The sequence below is a fragment of the Phoca vitulina genome, unplaced genomic scaffold (genome assembly GCF_004348235.1).
Source record: "Phoca vitulina isolate PV1807 unplaced genomic scaffold, GSC_HSeal_1.0 scaffold36, whole genome shotgun sequence".
In the NCBI taxonomy this organism is placed as follows: Eukaryota; Metazoa; Chordata; class Mammalia; order Carnivora; family Phocidae; genus Phoca; species Phoca vitulina.
This window is the reverse complement of record NW_022589739.1, coordinates 11,967,145-11,979,555: the sequence shown is the minus strand read 5'-3', so window position 1 is coordinate 11,979,555 and position 12,411 is coordinate 11,967,145. Positions and strand designations below refer to the sequence as shown.

The window sequence follows — 12,411 nt, the reverse complement described above, 5'->3', positions numbered from 1 at the left end:
ATCCTTTTGCATTTATCCTATCCTCTTTGGAGTCTGTTGAGTTTTCTGAATAATGTTTTTGAATAAAGTTGGGAATTTCCCAGTCATTGTGTCTTTGAATATATTTTTCTGTTCCTTTCTCTTTATTGTCTTTTTTTGATTCCCCCATTATGCATATGTGTTTAATGGTGTGCCACATTTCTCTGAGACGATTCATTTCCTTCATTCTTTTTTCTCTCTATTTTTGGGATTGTGTAATCTCTTTCAGTCTCTCTTCAGGTTTGCCAATTCTGTCTTCTGCTGGTTCAGCTCTCCTGTTTGAGCCTCTGTCCTATAATTTTCATCTTAGTTATTGTACTTTTCAATTTCACAACATCTATTTGATTCTTTTTGGTAATTTATATTTATTGATTTTTTTTTTTTAATTTGACATAGAGAGACACAGCGAGAGAGGGAACACAGGCAGGGGGAGTGGGAGAGGGAGAAGCAGGCTTCCCGCTGAGCAGAGAGCCCGATGAGGGGCTCGATCCCAGGACCCTGGGATCATGACCTGAGCCGAAGGCAGACACTTAATGACTGAGCCACCCAGGCACCCCTTTATTGATATTTTTTATTTGATGTGACTTTGTCATCACACATTCCTTTAGTATTTGAACATATTTATAATGGCTACTTTTAAGTCTTTTTCTATTAAATCTGAAACTTGGTTACTCTCATGGTTTCCTTTGCTTGTGTTTTTTTCTGCTGTATGGGTCATAATTTGTCTCTTAATCTGTATGCCTTGTATATTTTTGTTGGGAACTGGTTGTTTCTGATAGTATATTGTAGCAACTCTGGGAACTGGTTCAACCCCCTCTGGGGCTTATTATTATTTGCTTATTTGTTTGGTGGCTGGCAAGATCTTATTAGTGGTCCATTCCCACCCATTCCCTACAGTATGAAGCTTCTCATGTTGCTCCTCAGAGGGTAGAGCTTTGGATATGTCCACAGTCACCTTCGGATGACAGTGGTTTGGGTAGGGCCCTCATTGAATCTTTTTTCCTGGCCACATTTAGCTGTTAAGCTTAGTTGTTGTCTGATTACTCTATTGTTTTCAACGTGTGCTGGGACATAACTTTGCTCCACAGATGGATCCAGTCATATTGGGGCTCCTCTGAAAGAATAGTTCCTGAGATAAGTGTTTGAGGTCTGTTCTTACCCCAGGAGGGCTCTTCCCAGCTCTTTCTCCAGTTCTCACCAGCAAATTCTCCAGCCTACAGTTAACCTCTATCTCTAATGAATCCACCAATCTCCTAAATGCCTTTTACCACTACCCTCACTGTTTTTGAGAATGCCCTTGGGCTTGAATTCCTTCACAATCTGTTGCAAATAAAATAATTTCCTTTAGGAAGAGGTTAGAAACTCTGTGTAAAGCCTGCTGCTCTCCACCCCAGGCAAAATCTCTGAGCCATGGTTCTGGAGCTGGAGGTGGGGATAATGATGTGCTTCTCTTTGAGTGATACGCCACTTTAGGAGCTGAGCACTCAGTGGAGGTGTGGCAGTAGCTTCAGGCTGTCTTGGTTTGCCTCTCCCAGAGTATAATTGCTGTCTTATAAGCCAGGACAATGGCAATCAGGGCCCCAGGATCCTCAGTGGCTTGCGTCCAAGGTGAAGTCCCTGCTTCATAAGTGGGGGCTGGGTGGAAGAAGGGAGGCCCGTTTCTTGGCTGGACTCACCTAGAACTTAGCCTAAGCAAGAGTAACTGGAGGCAGCATGAGAAATTCTGATATCCTGCTCCTCTCAGGCAGATAGCCCTCCAGCTGGGAGCTTGGGATCAGAGAACCCAGTGTTCTTGGCGGCACCAGTCTGGAGTGGAGTTCCTGTCTTACTGATTTGGAAGTGGGGAGAGAGAGGGGGAGCAGGTGTTAATTCAGGTACTACAGATTCTCACAGTTCTTACTGAGTTTTAGTAGATATTCTTGGGCAAAAGTTTCTTCATTTGCTGTATGCTCTAGGACCATTTCCAGAAACTTTAAACGGTTGCTTTAAAAAAATAATTTTGCCAGTTTCACTGGATAGTGGATCCATGGAGCTTCTCATGCTATCAAGCCAGAAGTCCCCTCTAATTCATCAATTTTCTAAAACATCCTTACCCACAACACATTCTGTCCAGTGCTGTGTATTCATTCTCTGAAAGATGTGGCAGTTTTGACCCCAATTAAGAAGATGATCCCTTTTCTCTGGGGAAGTATTTTGAAATTAGTGACCTATTTCTATCCTCTTTTCCTAAGACAAAGATTCCCCAGCCAGTAGTCCTTGGCTAGCTTATATACTTTGGTCCTGAAAGTTTGAAAGACAAGAGATGTCAGAGTTTCCCAGTCTTTGCCATTCTGGCCAGTTACCTAGAAGGCTGGAACTTGAGATGCTACCTTTAGGATTTATCTCTGTCATGTGCCCAGTTCATGGTCTGACGACATCTCAAGGATGGTTCCATGACAAGGACTCGATCCCAGAGGGATTCTCAGTACCTGCGTATGTGCTGGGTGCTGAGTGCTAGGTGCTGGATATATAGGAGAAAAAGGGAAGGCAGGAGGGCATAGCGGCTGCCTTGGAAGAAGTTCTCTAGTGGTGGAAATAGCCATGTCAACGGGTGAGGATATTACGGGAGGATGAGTGAATGCTGTGAGGGAGTCACAGAAGAGGAAGACCTGTTAGTTTTACCCATGCACAGAGTTGCTGACATGTAATTTGGGTCTGAAGAGATGACTAGAATGACCAGGAGAAGAAGTAGAGTGTTTGGGTGAGGGAATAGCATGTGCAAAGACGTTAGACTGGTGAAGAGCTTGGTGCTTTCAGAGATTTTCAAGTAATTCATTATCACAGGAGATGGGAGGAAGTGGCAGTTGAAGTCAGGTAGGGTGCTGCATAAGGTTGTGAAATTTTGGTTTTAATTGGAGTTAACACTTTTTTGAAAGTAAGAATCATAGAGGAGGACAGAACAGACCTTCAAGGTCAGTAGATTACAAGTGCCTTGTCTTAATTATCTCTATTGCTGATCTCTTGGCACATGGCCTTCATATAGCAAGCACTTAGGAAATATCTATCTTTTACCTCCCCTGTGGGTCTTCTTTACATATGAGAGATCAGCATCACTGTAATAGTGAGCTCCAGGACTGCACATTCTTAGTATCTTTATATTCTTCATACAATACATGAAATATATTCATATTTAGGAGAGCTTCGCTCACACACATAGGGGAGCTTATTTTGTGCCAGGCACTATTCTAAGTACTTCATGAATACCCTCAACCTGAGGGTATTATGAAGTTTTGTACTACTGTTATCTCCATTTTAGAAATGATGTGCAGGATACACTGAAAGTAAGTGCTAGAACAGGGATTCAAACCCAGGCAGCCTGGCTCCAGAATCAGGCTCTAAACCATCATGCTACACCAAATCCAAGCCAGTGTAACTGCCTGGCCCCTAGCTGAATATCTTTATTTTACATTGGCTGACAATTTGGGGACCTTTTTCTTCCTTTTGTGTAGGGGAGATAAGATGCATTGACTAGTTATGGTAAGCTAAGCACCCTGCTGGGTGTTGTAGGGTGAGAGACATTCATTCAGTTATTTAATAACCACATATCCTGCTCTGTGCCAGACCTGTGCTTGGAGGTGGGCTTATGGAGCTAAATTAATTATTCGTTTAGGTGTTCCAGAGAATTTGTAAGACACAGGTTAGAGATAAATGACAAAATATGGTTTCTATATTTGAGTTGCTTAGGGATAGTAAGGGGGTGGTGATGCAATAGTAATTATAGTGTACTGTCATAAATGTATACCCTGAGAACTAAGAGAATAAATGGAATAGGGCAATTAACTTGCTTGGGAGAGGTCTGGAAAACTTCACAGAGGCAGTGACTTTTTCTCTAGCAGATAAAGAGAAGGAGAAAACATTTTAAATGGAGCACATTGTATAAACACTTAGAGGTATAACGAGCAATCGTTTTTTCAAGGAGCCTGAGTGGCTTGATGTATATAGAGCAAATGTTAGCAAACATTTTCTTTTCTTTAAAAAAAAAATTTTTTTTTAAAGATTTTATTTATTTATTTGAGAGAGAGAAAGAGAGAGAGAGAGAGCACCAGTTGGGGGAGAGGCAGACAGAGGGGGAGCCCGATGTGGGGCTTGATCCCAGGACCCTGGGATCATGACCTGAGCCAAAGGCAGATGCTTAACCAACTGAGCCACCCAGGTGCCCCAAACATTTTCTATAAAGGGCCATATAGTCAATATCTTAGGCTTTGTTGGCTATAATCTTTGTTACAACAACTCGACTCTGCCTTTGTAACATGAAAGCAGCTATAGGCAGTACCTAAATGAATGACTGTGGCTATGCTTCAATAAAGCTTTATTTATAAAAAGAAGCAGCAAGTTGGATTTGGCCCATGGCCATAGTTTCTTGGCCCCTGGTCTGGACTATAGTTGTCTGGTAAGGAGGGAAAATGGCTGCCTGGTAAGTTAGTCTATGACCAGATTGTAAATGGCCTTGAATATGAGGCCAAGAAGCTAGGGCATTATTCTGTAGGTAATGAGGAGCCATGAGATTTTAAGTAGGTGCATTGGTATAGTTTACAGATTTGTACTTTACAAAGGTCATTCTGGTGACTAATGTGGTAGATGGACTGGCAGAAGTGGGACTAGATGTACAAAGGTGAGTGAGAAATGACTGTCCTCTCTGTGCCCTCAGCAATAGCTTCTGATCTCACTGGGGACAGATACTTCACCTATGAGACATCCAAGTCCCAGCACTTTGTACAGATGGCATTTAGAGCTATTATAGCTAAAATGTGGGTCCTTGTTAGATGTCGAAGAGGTGCACAAGAGTTGGGAAGCGTCTTAGATCTGGGACATGTATCTTGTGGGTTCTAAAGAGTGTGTATGTGTGAGGAGGGGGCTAAGTGGGAGTGGAGGTGCTGTGGGTTGGTTTGGGAGACATGGAAGGTGAGCAGTTGGGAACACAGTTGGAAATGGGAGGGAGGAGTAATCGGTTCTAAGGAGATAGCCAGGAGCTCTGCCCGGATCCCTGCACCCAAAGGTGCGCTCCTCCTCTTCCAGCTTTACATCCGTGAATTCTGTTCACCGCTGAAGCTGGCTGCGCCTGTTTTGTTGGGGGCTCTAGAGAGATGTTTCCCGTCCATCTGTTCTCACCCACATCTCCTCACTACTGCTTCACTTGGGGTGGGGGGTGGGGTTGAATTCTTTGCACCACCGCCAGGGAGATCACTTTTCTGAGCTCATAGAGCTAAACATACCTCGTGACAGCTGGTCCCGGCTCTTCAGAGAGCTCTTGAGCTGTGGCTCTAGCCAGTGCTGCATTCCCCACGGTAAGGCGAGACGTTTAGGGAGCCTTCTTAGACCTTCCTGAGAGAAGAGCTACTTGTTCTCACTCTGAAATAGTAAATCTTTGTTGTGGGAGCCAAAAGTCGCCTCTTTGGTTTGGTTTGGGTTTTGCTTTTTGTTGCTTTTAAACTTTGTCTTAAATCAGACGTTAGCTATTAGCTGGATGTGGGGCAGAGTTCAGAGTGATAGGTGGCAGAGCCTACCTCAGATACATTGGACGTCAGAGTTCAAGTTCGGTGCAGCATTCTTGTCTGCTGTGTTTATGGCTGGATCACGGGGACCTCCATGAAAGCCTTTATGGTTTGGCAGGGGAGATAGTAACACTGGTGAGGGCATACACGGCCCAGAAGAGCCTCCTTTGACGAAGAAGCTTTTTCTCTTACTTTCATATCCTTCCTTATCTCACCCGCCTGCCGATAATAATGACGACTAACATTTGAGTTGTGCTTTACAACGTAACAGAGTGCTTCTGTGTGCATCGGGAATCACAAGCTCTCTGCTCCCAGACCAGAGAGCACATGCCTCTTCAGAAGGGGGCAGCTGATGCTCAGCTCTGGCACATTGTTGCCGGTCCTTCTGCAAAGCCAGGAGTGGTGCCCTGGGGGTGGGGGTGGAGGCCTCCTGACCTCCGCCAGCACCAACCCCCCCACCCACCAAGCGGCTCCAGATGACAACATGTACATCATGTCCTTTGATATGGACAATTGACTTTTTTTTTCTTAGCTTTAAGTAAAATGTGAATAAAAGCATCTTCAGAAAATGTTGCATTTTGAAGTTAATTTGTAATGGACAACCTATGTAAAAATAATGAGCTTGCCATGCCGACACCAGCTCTTGACAAGTCCCTGAGCCACCATTTCCCTTGCAATTGAATTGCAGCCCTTAAGCCCTTAAGATCTAGGAGTTCAGTGTCTAGATCTTTAGATTTTTTTTTTTTTTTAAAGATAGCGTGGGGGTGCCTGGCTGGCTCATTCGGTGGAGCATGGGACTCTTTATCTCGGGGTTGTGAGTTCATGTTGGGTGTAGAGATTACTTAAAAATAAAATCTTAAAAAAAAATAAAAAAAAATAAAGATAGCCTGAAAAGCTGGACTTTCTTGGTATGAAATCTGATTTTTAAATATGGGTTCCGTTTAGAAAATGCTCTGTGGGCCCTTAAAAGATAAGGGCAAAGGCAGCTTTTGACTTCTGCAAGCACGTCTCATTTACTCCTTAGCACGCTTAGATGAGAGGGACGCCTAGTTCTCGTTCTGATGGGGAAACTGGGTCAGAGAGGCCAAATCACTTGCCCAAAAGTCACACAGGAAGGAAGGGGTCTGTTTCTATAGGTTGTGCACTCTTTCTATTTATAGTATACTGCCTTTCCTCCTCTTAAGGTCTGATTGGTGCATCCCATGTCTTTGTTCTCTAAAGAGGTTCCCTTCAGCTTCAGGCCCTTCCTTCAGGTAGAGCTTCTGTCAGCCCACATTCCTCATTTGGCACCATCTTCTTGCTGGCCTTGTTTTCTGATCCCACTCCTTCTTTGCATGGTTTGTGGGGCACCGATGGACCCTGGATGTGAGCCCCATGCAGGTCCTCCTTGTACTTTCTTCCCATGAGCTTCTCTGTCCTCCGTATACCTCAGTGATCAGACTTGGCTATAAAAAGCAGTCTATTTCTTATTGGTTCCCGATAAGCAGCTGGTATGTGTCGTCAGATGGTTTCCTAAAGCTAGCTGGGAATGGCAGAAAATCCCCTCTCTTGGAGATTTTGGCATTTCTGCTCCTAAGGCTTGCATATGATGTGTGTTTCTGTAGTCTTACGTTAAGAGGGTCTGGGTTAGAGCCCAAGAGGGCCAACACAGGGCATACCTATATCTGTCATCTGAGGGTTACAGATTTGATCTCTTTAAAATATTTGCAACTCCTGACAACTTTTCGTTACGTCCACACTACTACCTCATTTCAAGCTAGATTATTGTAGTAGCCACGTGACTTGTTCCCCTGCACCCGCCCTTGCCCTCCTATAGTCTGCTCTCCCACACAGCATTTAGAACAGTCTTTTATTTTTTTAATTTAATTTTTATTTTTTTATTCAATTAGCCAAACATATAGTACATCATTAGTTTTTGATGTAGTGTTCAACGAGTCATTAGTTGTGTATAACACCCAGTATTCATTACCACACGTGCCCTCGTTAATACCCATTAGAACAGTCTTTAAAAAAATATAAATGTAGGGGCACATGGGTGGTGCAGTTGGTTAAGCATTGGACTCTTGGTTTTGGCTCAGATGGTGATATCATGGTTGTGGGATTGAGCCCCGAGTTGGGCTCCATGCTCAGCAGGGAGTCTGCTTGAGATTCTCTCCCTCACCCTCTGCCCCCCCCCAACTCATGCGCACGCACTCTCTCTCTCTCTGGAATAAATAAATAAATCTTAATATATATATATAAATGTGATCATGTTGCATCTCTGTCAAATTCCTCCAACAGCTTCCCTCTCAGAGTCGAAGTCCAAGTCCTTATAATGGTCTACAAGGGCTTATGATCTGGACCCCTGGTTCTTCCCTAGTTCATGTCCCACTAGTCACCGCCTCTCATTTCTCTTCAGCCACACTGGCCCCCTTGCTATTCCTTGAACATACTGAGCATGTTCTTGCCTCAGGGCCTTTGCATTCGCCATTCCCTATGCTTCAGATACTCTTCTCCCAGTTCTTCTGCTTGCCTTTCTAACATCTCCTTCAGATATATGCTTGAAAGTTACCTTCTTAATGAGACCTTCCTTGACTTGTCTAAAATGACAGACCATGAATACCACTACTCTTGGCATTTCCTATTCCTCTTTCTTGCTTTATAGGAATTATTGTCTCTCTCACCCTAAGAGGATGTTAGCTCAATGACGGTAAAGATTTGTATCTGTTTTGTTTATTACTTACTGCATTTCTAGTGCCTGGAACTATGCCCGGTACTTAGAAATTTTACATCTGTTGACTAAATGAATGAATGAATTTCTGTCCCCAGACTGGCTATGTCAGACTGCCTGTGACTCTGTCTTCCCTGAGATGTCCCTGTGTCTGCTGTCTAAGGTCTAGTGATCTCATCACTTGGGTGTCCAGGGAGAGCAATCAGACTCTCAATAAATTAACAAAATTGTCCTAAAATTAATTTTGAAAAATCAACAGCTGAGACTGACAAGAAATATTCTGAAATATAAGAGCCATGGGAAGAGGGGGTCCAGGCATTAGAAATTATTATTGAAGTATAAAATAAAATAAAAGGCATAATAAAATAGTCAACTGCTAGTACAAAAATAGAAATATCATTTAGTGCAAAAGAATGCGGAGCCTAGAAATGTACTCGAGTGTACATAAGGACTTAATTTATTACTAAATAGCATTTTTCAAAATGAATAAAAGATAATTTAATGAATGGGGTTGGGATAACAGGGTGACAACTTGGGGAAAAGTGTTAAAATTCACAACTTACAGCATAAAATGAATTGAAGGTCAGATGGCCTAAAAGGCTGACTTAAAAAAATCAAAAAATACTTTTATCAGTTTCGTTTTTCTAAGAATCGACAAAATCTCTTTGCTCTGGGCTCTTTACCACATCACCTGTGTAATCCTTATTAAAAATAAATTCTCTCTCGGGGCACCTGGGTGGCTCAGTCGTTAAGCGTCTGCCTTGGGCTCAGGTCATGATCCCAGGGTCCTGGGATCCAGCCCCGCATCGGGCTTCCTGCTCAGCGGGAAGCCTGCTTCTCCCTCTCCCACTTGCCCTGCTTGTGTTCCCTCTCTCGCTGTGTCTCTCTGTCATATAAATAAATAAAATCTTAAAAAATAAATAAATAAATAAATAAAAATAAAATATAAAAAAAAAAAATTCTCTCAGGATGCCTGGTTGGCTCAGTTGGTTAAGCGTCTGCCTTTGGCTCAGGTCATGATCCCAGGGTCCTGGGATCGAGCCCCTCATCAGGCTTTCTTTCTTCCTTTTTCTTTTTTTTAAAGATTTTATTTATTTATTTGACAGAGAGAGAGAGAGAGAGAGCATAAGCAGGGGGAGAGGGAGAAGCAGGCTCCCTGCAATGGAGCAGGGAGCCCGACGCGGGGCTCGATCCCAGGACCCTGGGATCATGACCTGAGCCGAAGGCAGACGCTTAACTGACTGAGCCACCCAGGCGCCCCATCCACATCAGGCTTTCTGCTCAGTGGGGAGCCTGCTTCTCCCCCTCCCTCTGCCTGTCGCTCCCCCTACTTGTGCACGCGTGCGCTCTCTTCCTCTTTCTCTATCTCAAAGAAATAAATAAAATCTAAAAAAATTTCTAAAAGCTTTGATTTCTTTTGCTTTTCTTTTTTCTTGTAAGAGTATATTATGAAAAGAAATACCAATAATTAAAGGACAGCATCTACAGTGCCGGGGAAAAATTTGGACAATAAAGTCAGATATCTTGGGTTGGAATACAAATCCATCACTTATCAGCTGTAACCTTGAGGAAATGTTAGAGTTATCTAATGCTGTATAACAAACTTCCCCAAAACTCAATGGCTTAAAACAGCAACAGCATTTCTTTTGTCATTTACCTGCAGCCAGGGCATGGTTCAGCAGGGACAGCTCATCTGTGTCCACTTGAGATCAGATGCAGTGCTCAGAAGCCGGGGACTGGAATCACCTGAAGCCTCAGTCACTCACATGTCTGACTCCTGGGCTGGGGAGACAAACAGCTGCGGCTGCTCAGACATCTCTCTATATTTCTATATAGTCTTTCCATATGATCTCCAGAATGGTGGCTTTTGGGTAGCCAGGCTTCATATATGTTGTTCAGGACTCTCAAGGCATGTGTCCCAAAAGGGAGAGAGCCAGGTGGACTCTGTATTGCCTTTTCTCACCTAGCCTTGGAGTCATTTGACATTATTGCTGCCACATTCTGTTTGTTAGAAGATGAGTCACTCATGTCAGCCTATATTCAGGGGGAGGGGAATTCACCTTTTGTGGGAGGATTGTCATAGAATTGTGGACACATTTTAAAACCATCATAAAAAGTAATTTAATCTCTCAATTTAATGTGATTTGGGGCAAGTTGCATTATCTTAGAGTATTACTGTTCTCGTTTGTAAAATAGGTGTGATAATTCATTGGTTGTAGAGGATTAGATGAAAAAATATTGTAGAGGTTCTTAGAATATTGCTTAGTGTATAAACAAGTGATCACAAATTGTTAATTCTTCTTCCCCATCCTTCTTCCTTCTTCTAGCTGATTGAATTCTGGTTAACTATTATTTAGTATCTATCCATAATTAGAAAAATATGAGGGAGGACTTATTCATTTTTTTCAAGTGAAACATACAACAAAAAAGAAGAGGCAGTGTAGTTGGCAACTAGGACATATGCACTTGGAAAGACAGATAAGTGGTGTGATACACGTGTACGTTGGGTGGATGGAGTGTGCTGTGGAAAGCTGGATGGCCTGCATGGAGATCTTGGTGGGCTGGCTCCTAGGTATCTCTTGTGACTTGTGTGCTTTTCCCTTGCAGTTCCTGAGGGAAGACCTCAATTACCATGACCCAACAGTGAAACACAGCACCTTCCATGGTGAGGATAAGCTCATCAGTGTGGAGGACCTGTGGAAGGCATGGAAGTCTTCAGAAGGTAATAGGCAGCTTGGTTGTCAATCTGAGTTGCTGGAAGGTTTAGAGAAGACAGATGAAGATGGGCAGCAACTTGGCCTTAAAAGTACATGAGTATAAAATGCTTTGTAAAGAGCAAATTATTAAAATGGTTCTACATATAGTCACTGAATAAGACTGAATCTAGTCACCGCTGGGAGTGGGGGGAAGATGCTCCAAATAGAGTTGGAGCTGCTCCTCATTGGAATTCTAATTGAATTCCATCATGTCCCTCCCCATCTCCACCACCTACCCCACTTTCTGCTGCTTCTCCAGAGATAGGGAGCTTGTTGGCCTTTTGAGGCAGCCCCTTCCTTCCATAGCTCCCCACTTGGTCTCAGCTCTGCTGAGACCTAGGTGATTCAAAGATTGGCTGGAAGTAAGATGGAGTCTCCCCTGAGCCTTCTCTTTTCCAGGTTAAATAGACAGGTTCTTTGAAGGAAACATGTTTTCTCAGCCTCCTCCTCATCTTGGTTTCCTGCCTGTGAACACTTTTGTTAATGTCTTAGATCATAGCTCCTAGAGTCGGATGCAGACCCCTAGGTGTGGTTTGACCAGCTCAGAGTTGAGCAGGACTGTCAACTTCTTAGTTCTGGACCCTGTGTGCATCTGTGAATGCAGCCTGATTAGATACTGGAGTCTTCAGCAGGATGTCATTCTGTGGCCTCATGTTGAACTTATTAAATAAAAACTTTAGTTATTTCTTATACATAAAACTGTTAAACCATGACTACCATTTTTTTTTTTTCCCCTGGAGCATTTGCTTCAGAGCTCTGAGTGAAAGAGCATATCTAACCTTGTGAAGCTTGACAGGGAAGGGAAAAACAGCACTTTAGCCTCCTCTCCATCTCTATATGTGGCTGGAGTGTCCTTTGATACTAACAAGATTGGAAGCAGTCTATTTGCAGGGTCTCATAGGGTAGGTCTTGATGCTAAGAAGGGTTAAACTTCAGTGACCACCAGGGCCCCTGCTTTTGCAGATGAGGAGCCTTAGACCCAGATTTATAAAGCAATTTTTTCGTTTTCACACACTTAGTAAATAGTAGAGCCAGGATTTAGACCTGGACCTTCCTCTCGCTGGGCCAATGCTTTTCCATGCCATCTCGGTTGAAAGCACTGGTCTGGTGGTAGAGAAAACCAGTTTTGGTAGGAAATGAGGCAGTGTCTATTTTTGTTTTGATCTTGCCTAGGATTATAGAATTTTAGATCTGGAAGGGATCATGTATAATATACGTGGGGAACGTGAGATTCGAAGCAAGAAGACCTGGATTCTAGTCCTGATACTTCCTGTTCACTCTGTGTTTTTATCAGTTTAGAAGAAGCGTAAGTGAGCTCTACAGACCACTTTCTGGAAATCGTTAGGAGCCGAGTTCCTTGTGGGGGCTTTGTTTAATAGCTCCTGAGCAGCTCTGG

At 43.2% G+C, this 12,411-nt stretch overlaps 1 protein-coding gene across 4 annotated transcripts in view; it reads left to right on the top strand.

Moving 5' to 3' along the window:
* Window positions 1-12,411, top strand: part of STIM1 (stromal interaction molecule 1) — a 186,930-nt gene that overhangs the window by 121,138 nt on the left and 53,381 nt on the right. For all 4 annotated transcript variants that reach the window (XM_032426877.1, XM_032426875.1, XM_032426876.1 and 1 more), the window contains exon 3: window positions 10,867-10,981. In XM_032426877.1, the coding sequence (XP_032282768.1) occupies window positions 10,867-10,981 (115 nt within the window). The remainder of the gene's footprint in view (window positions 1-10,866; window positions 10,982-12,411) is intronic.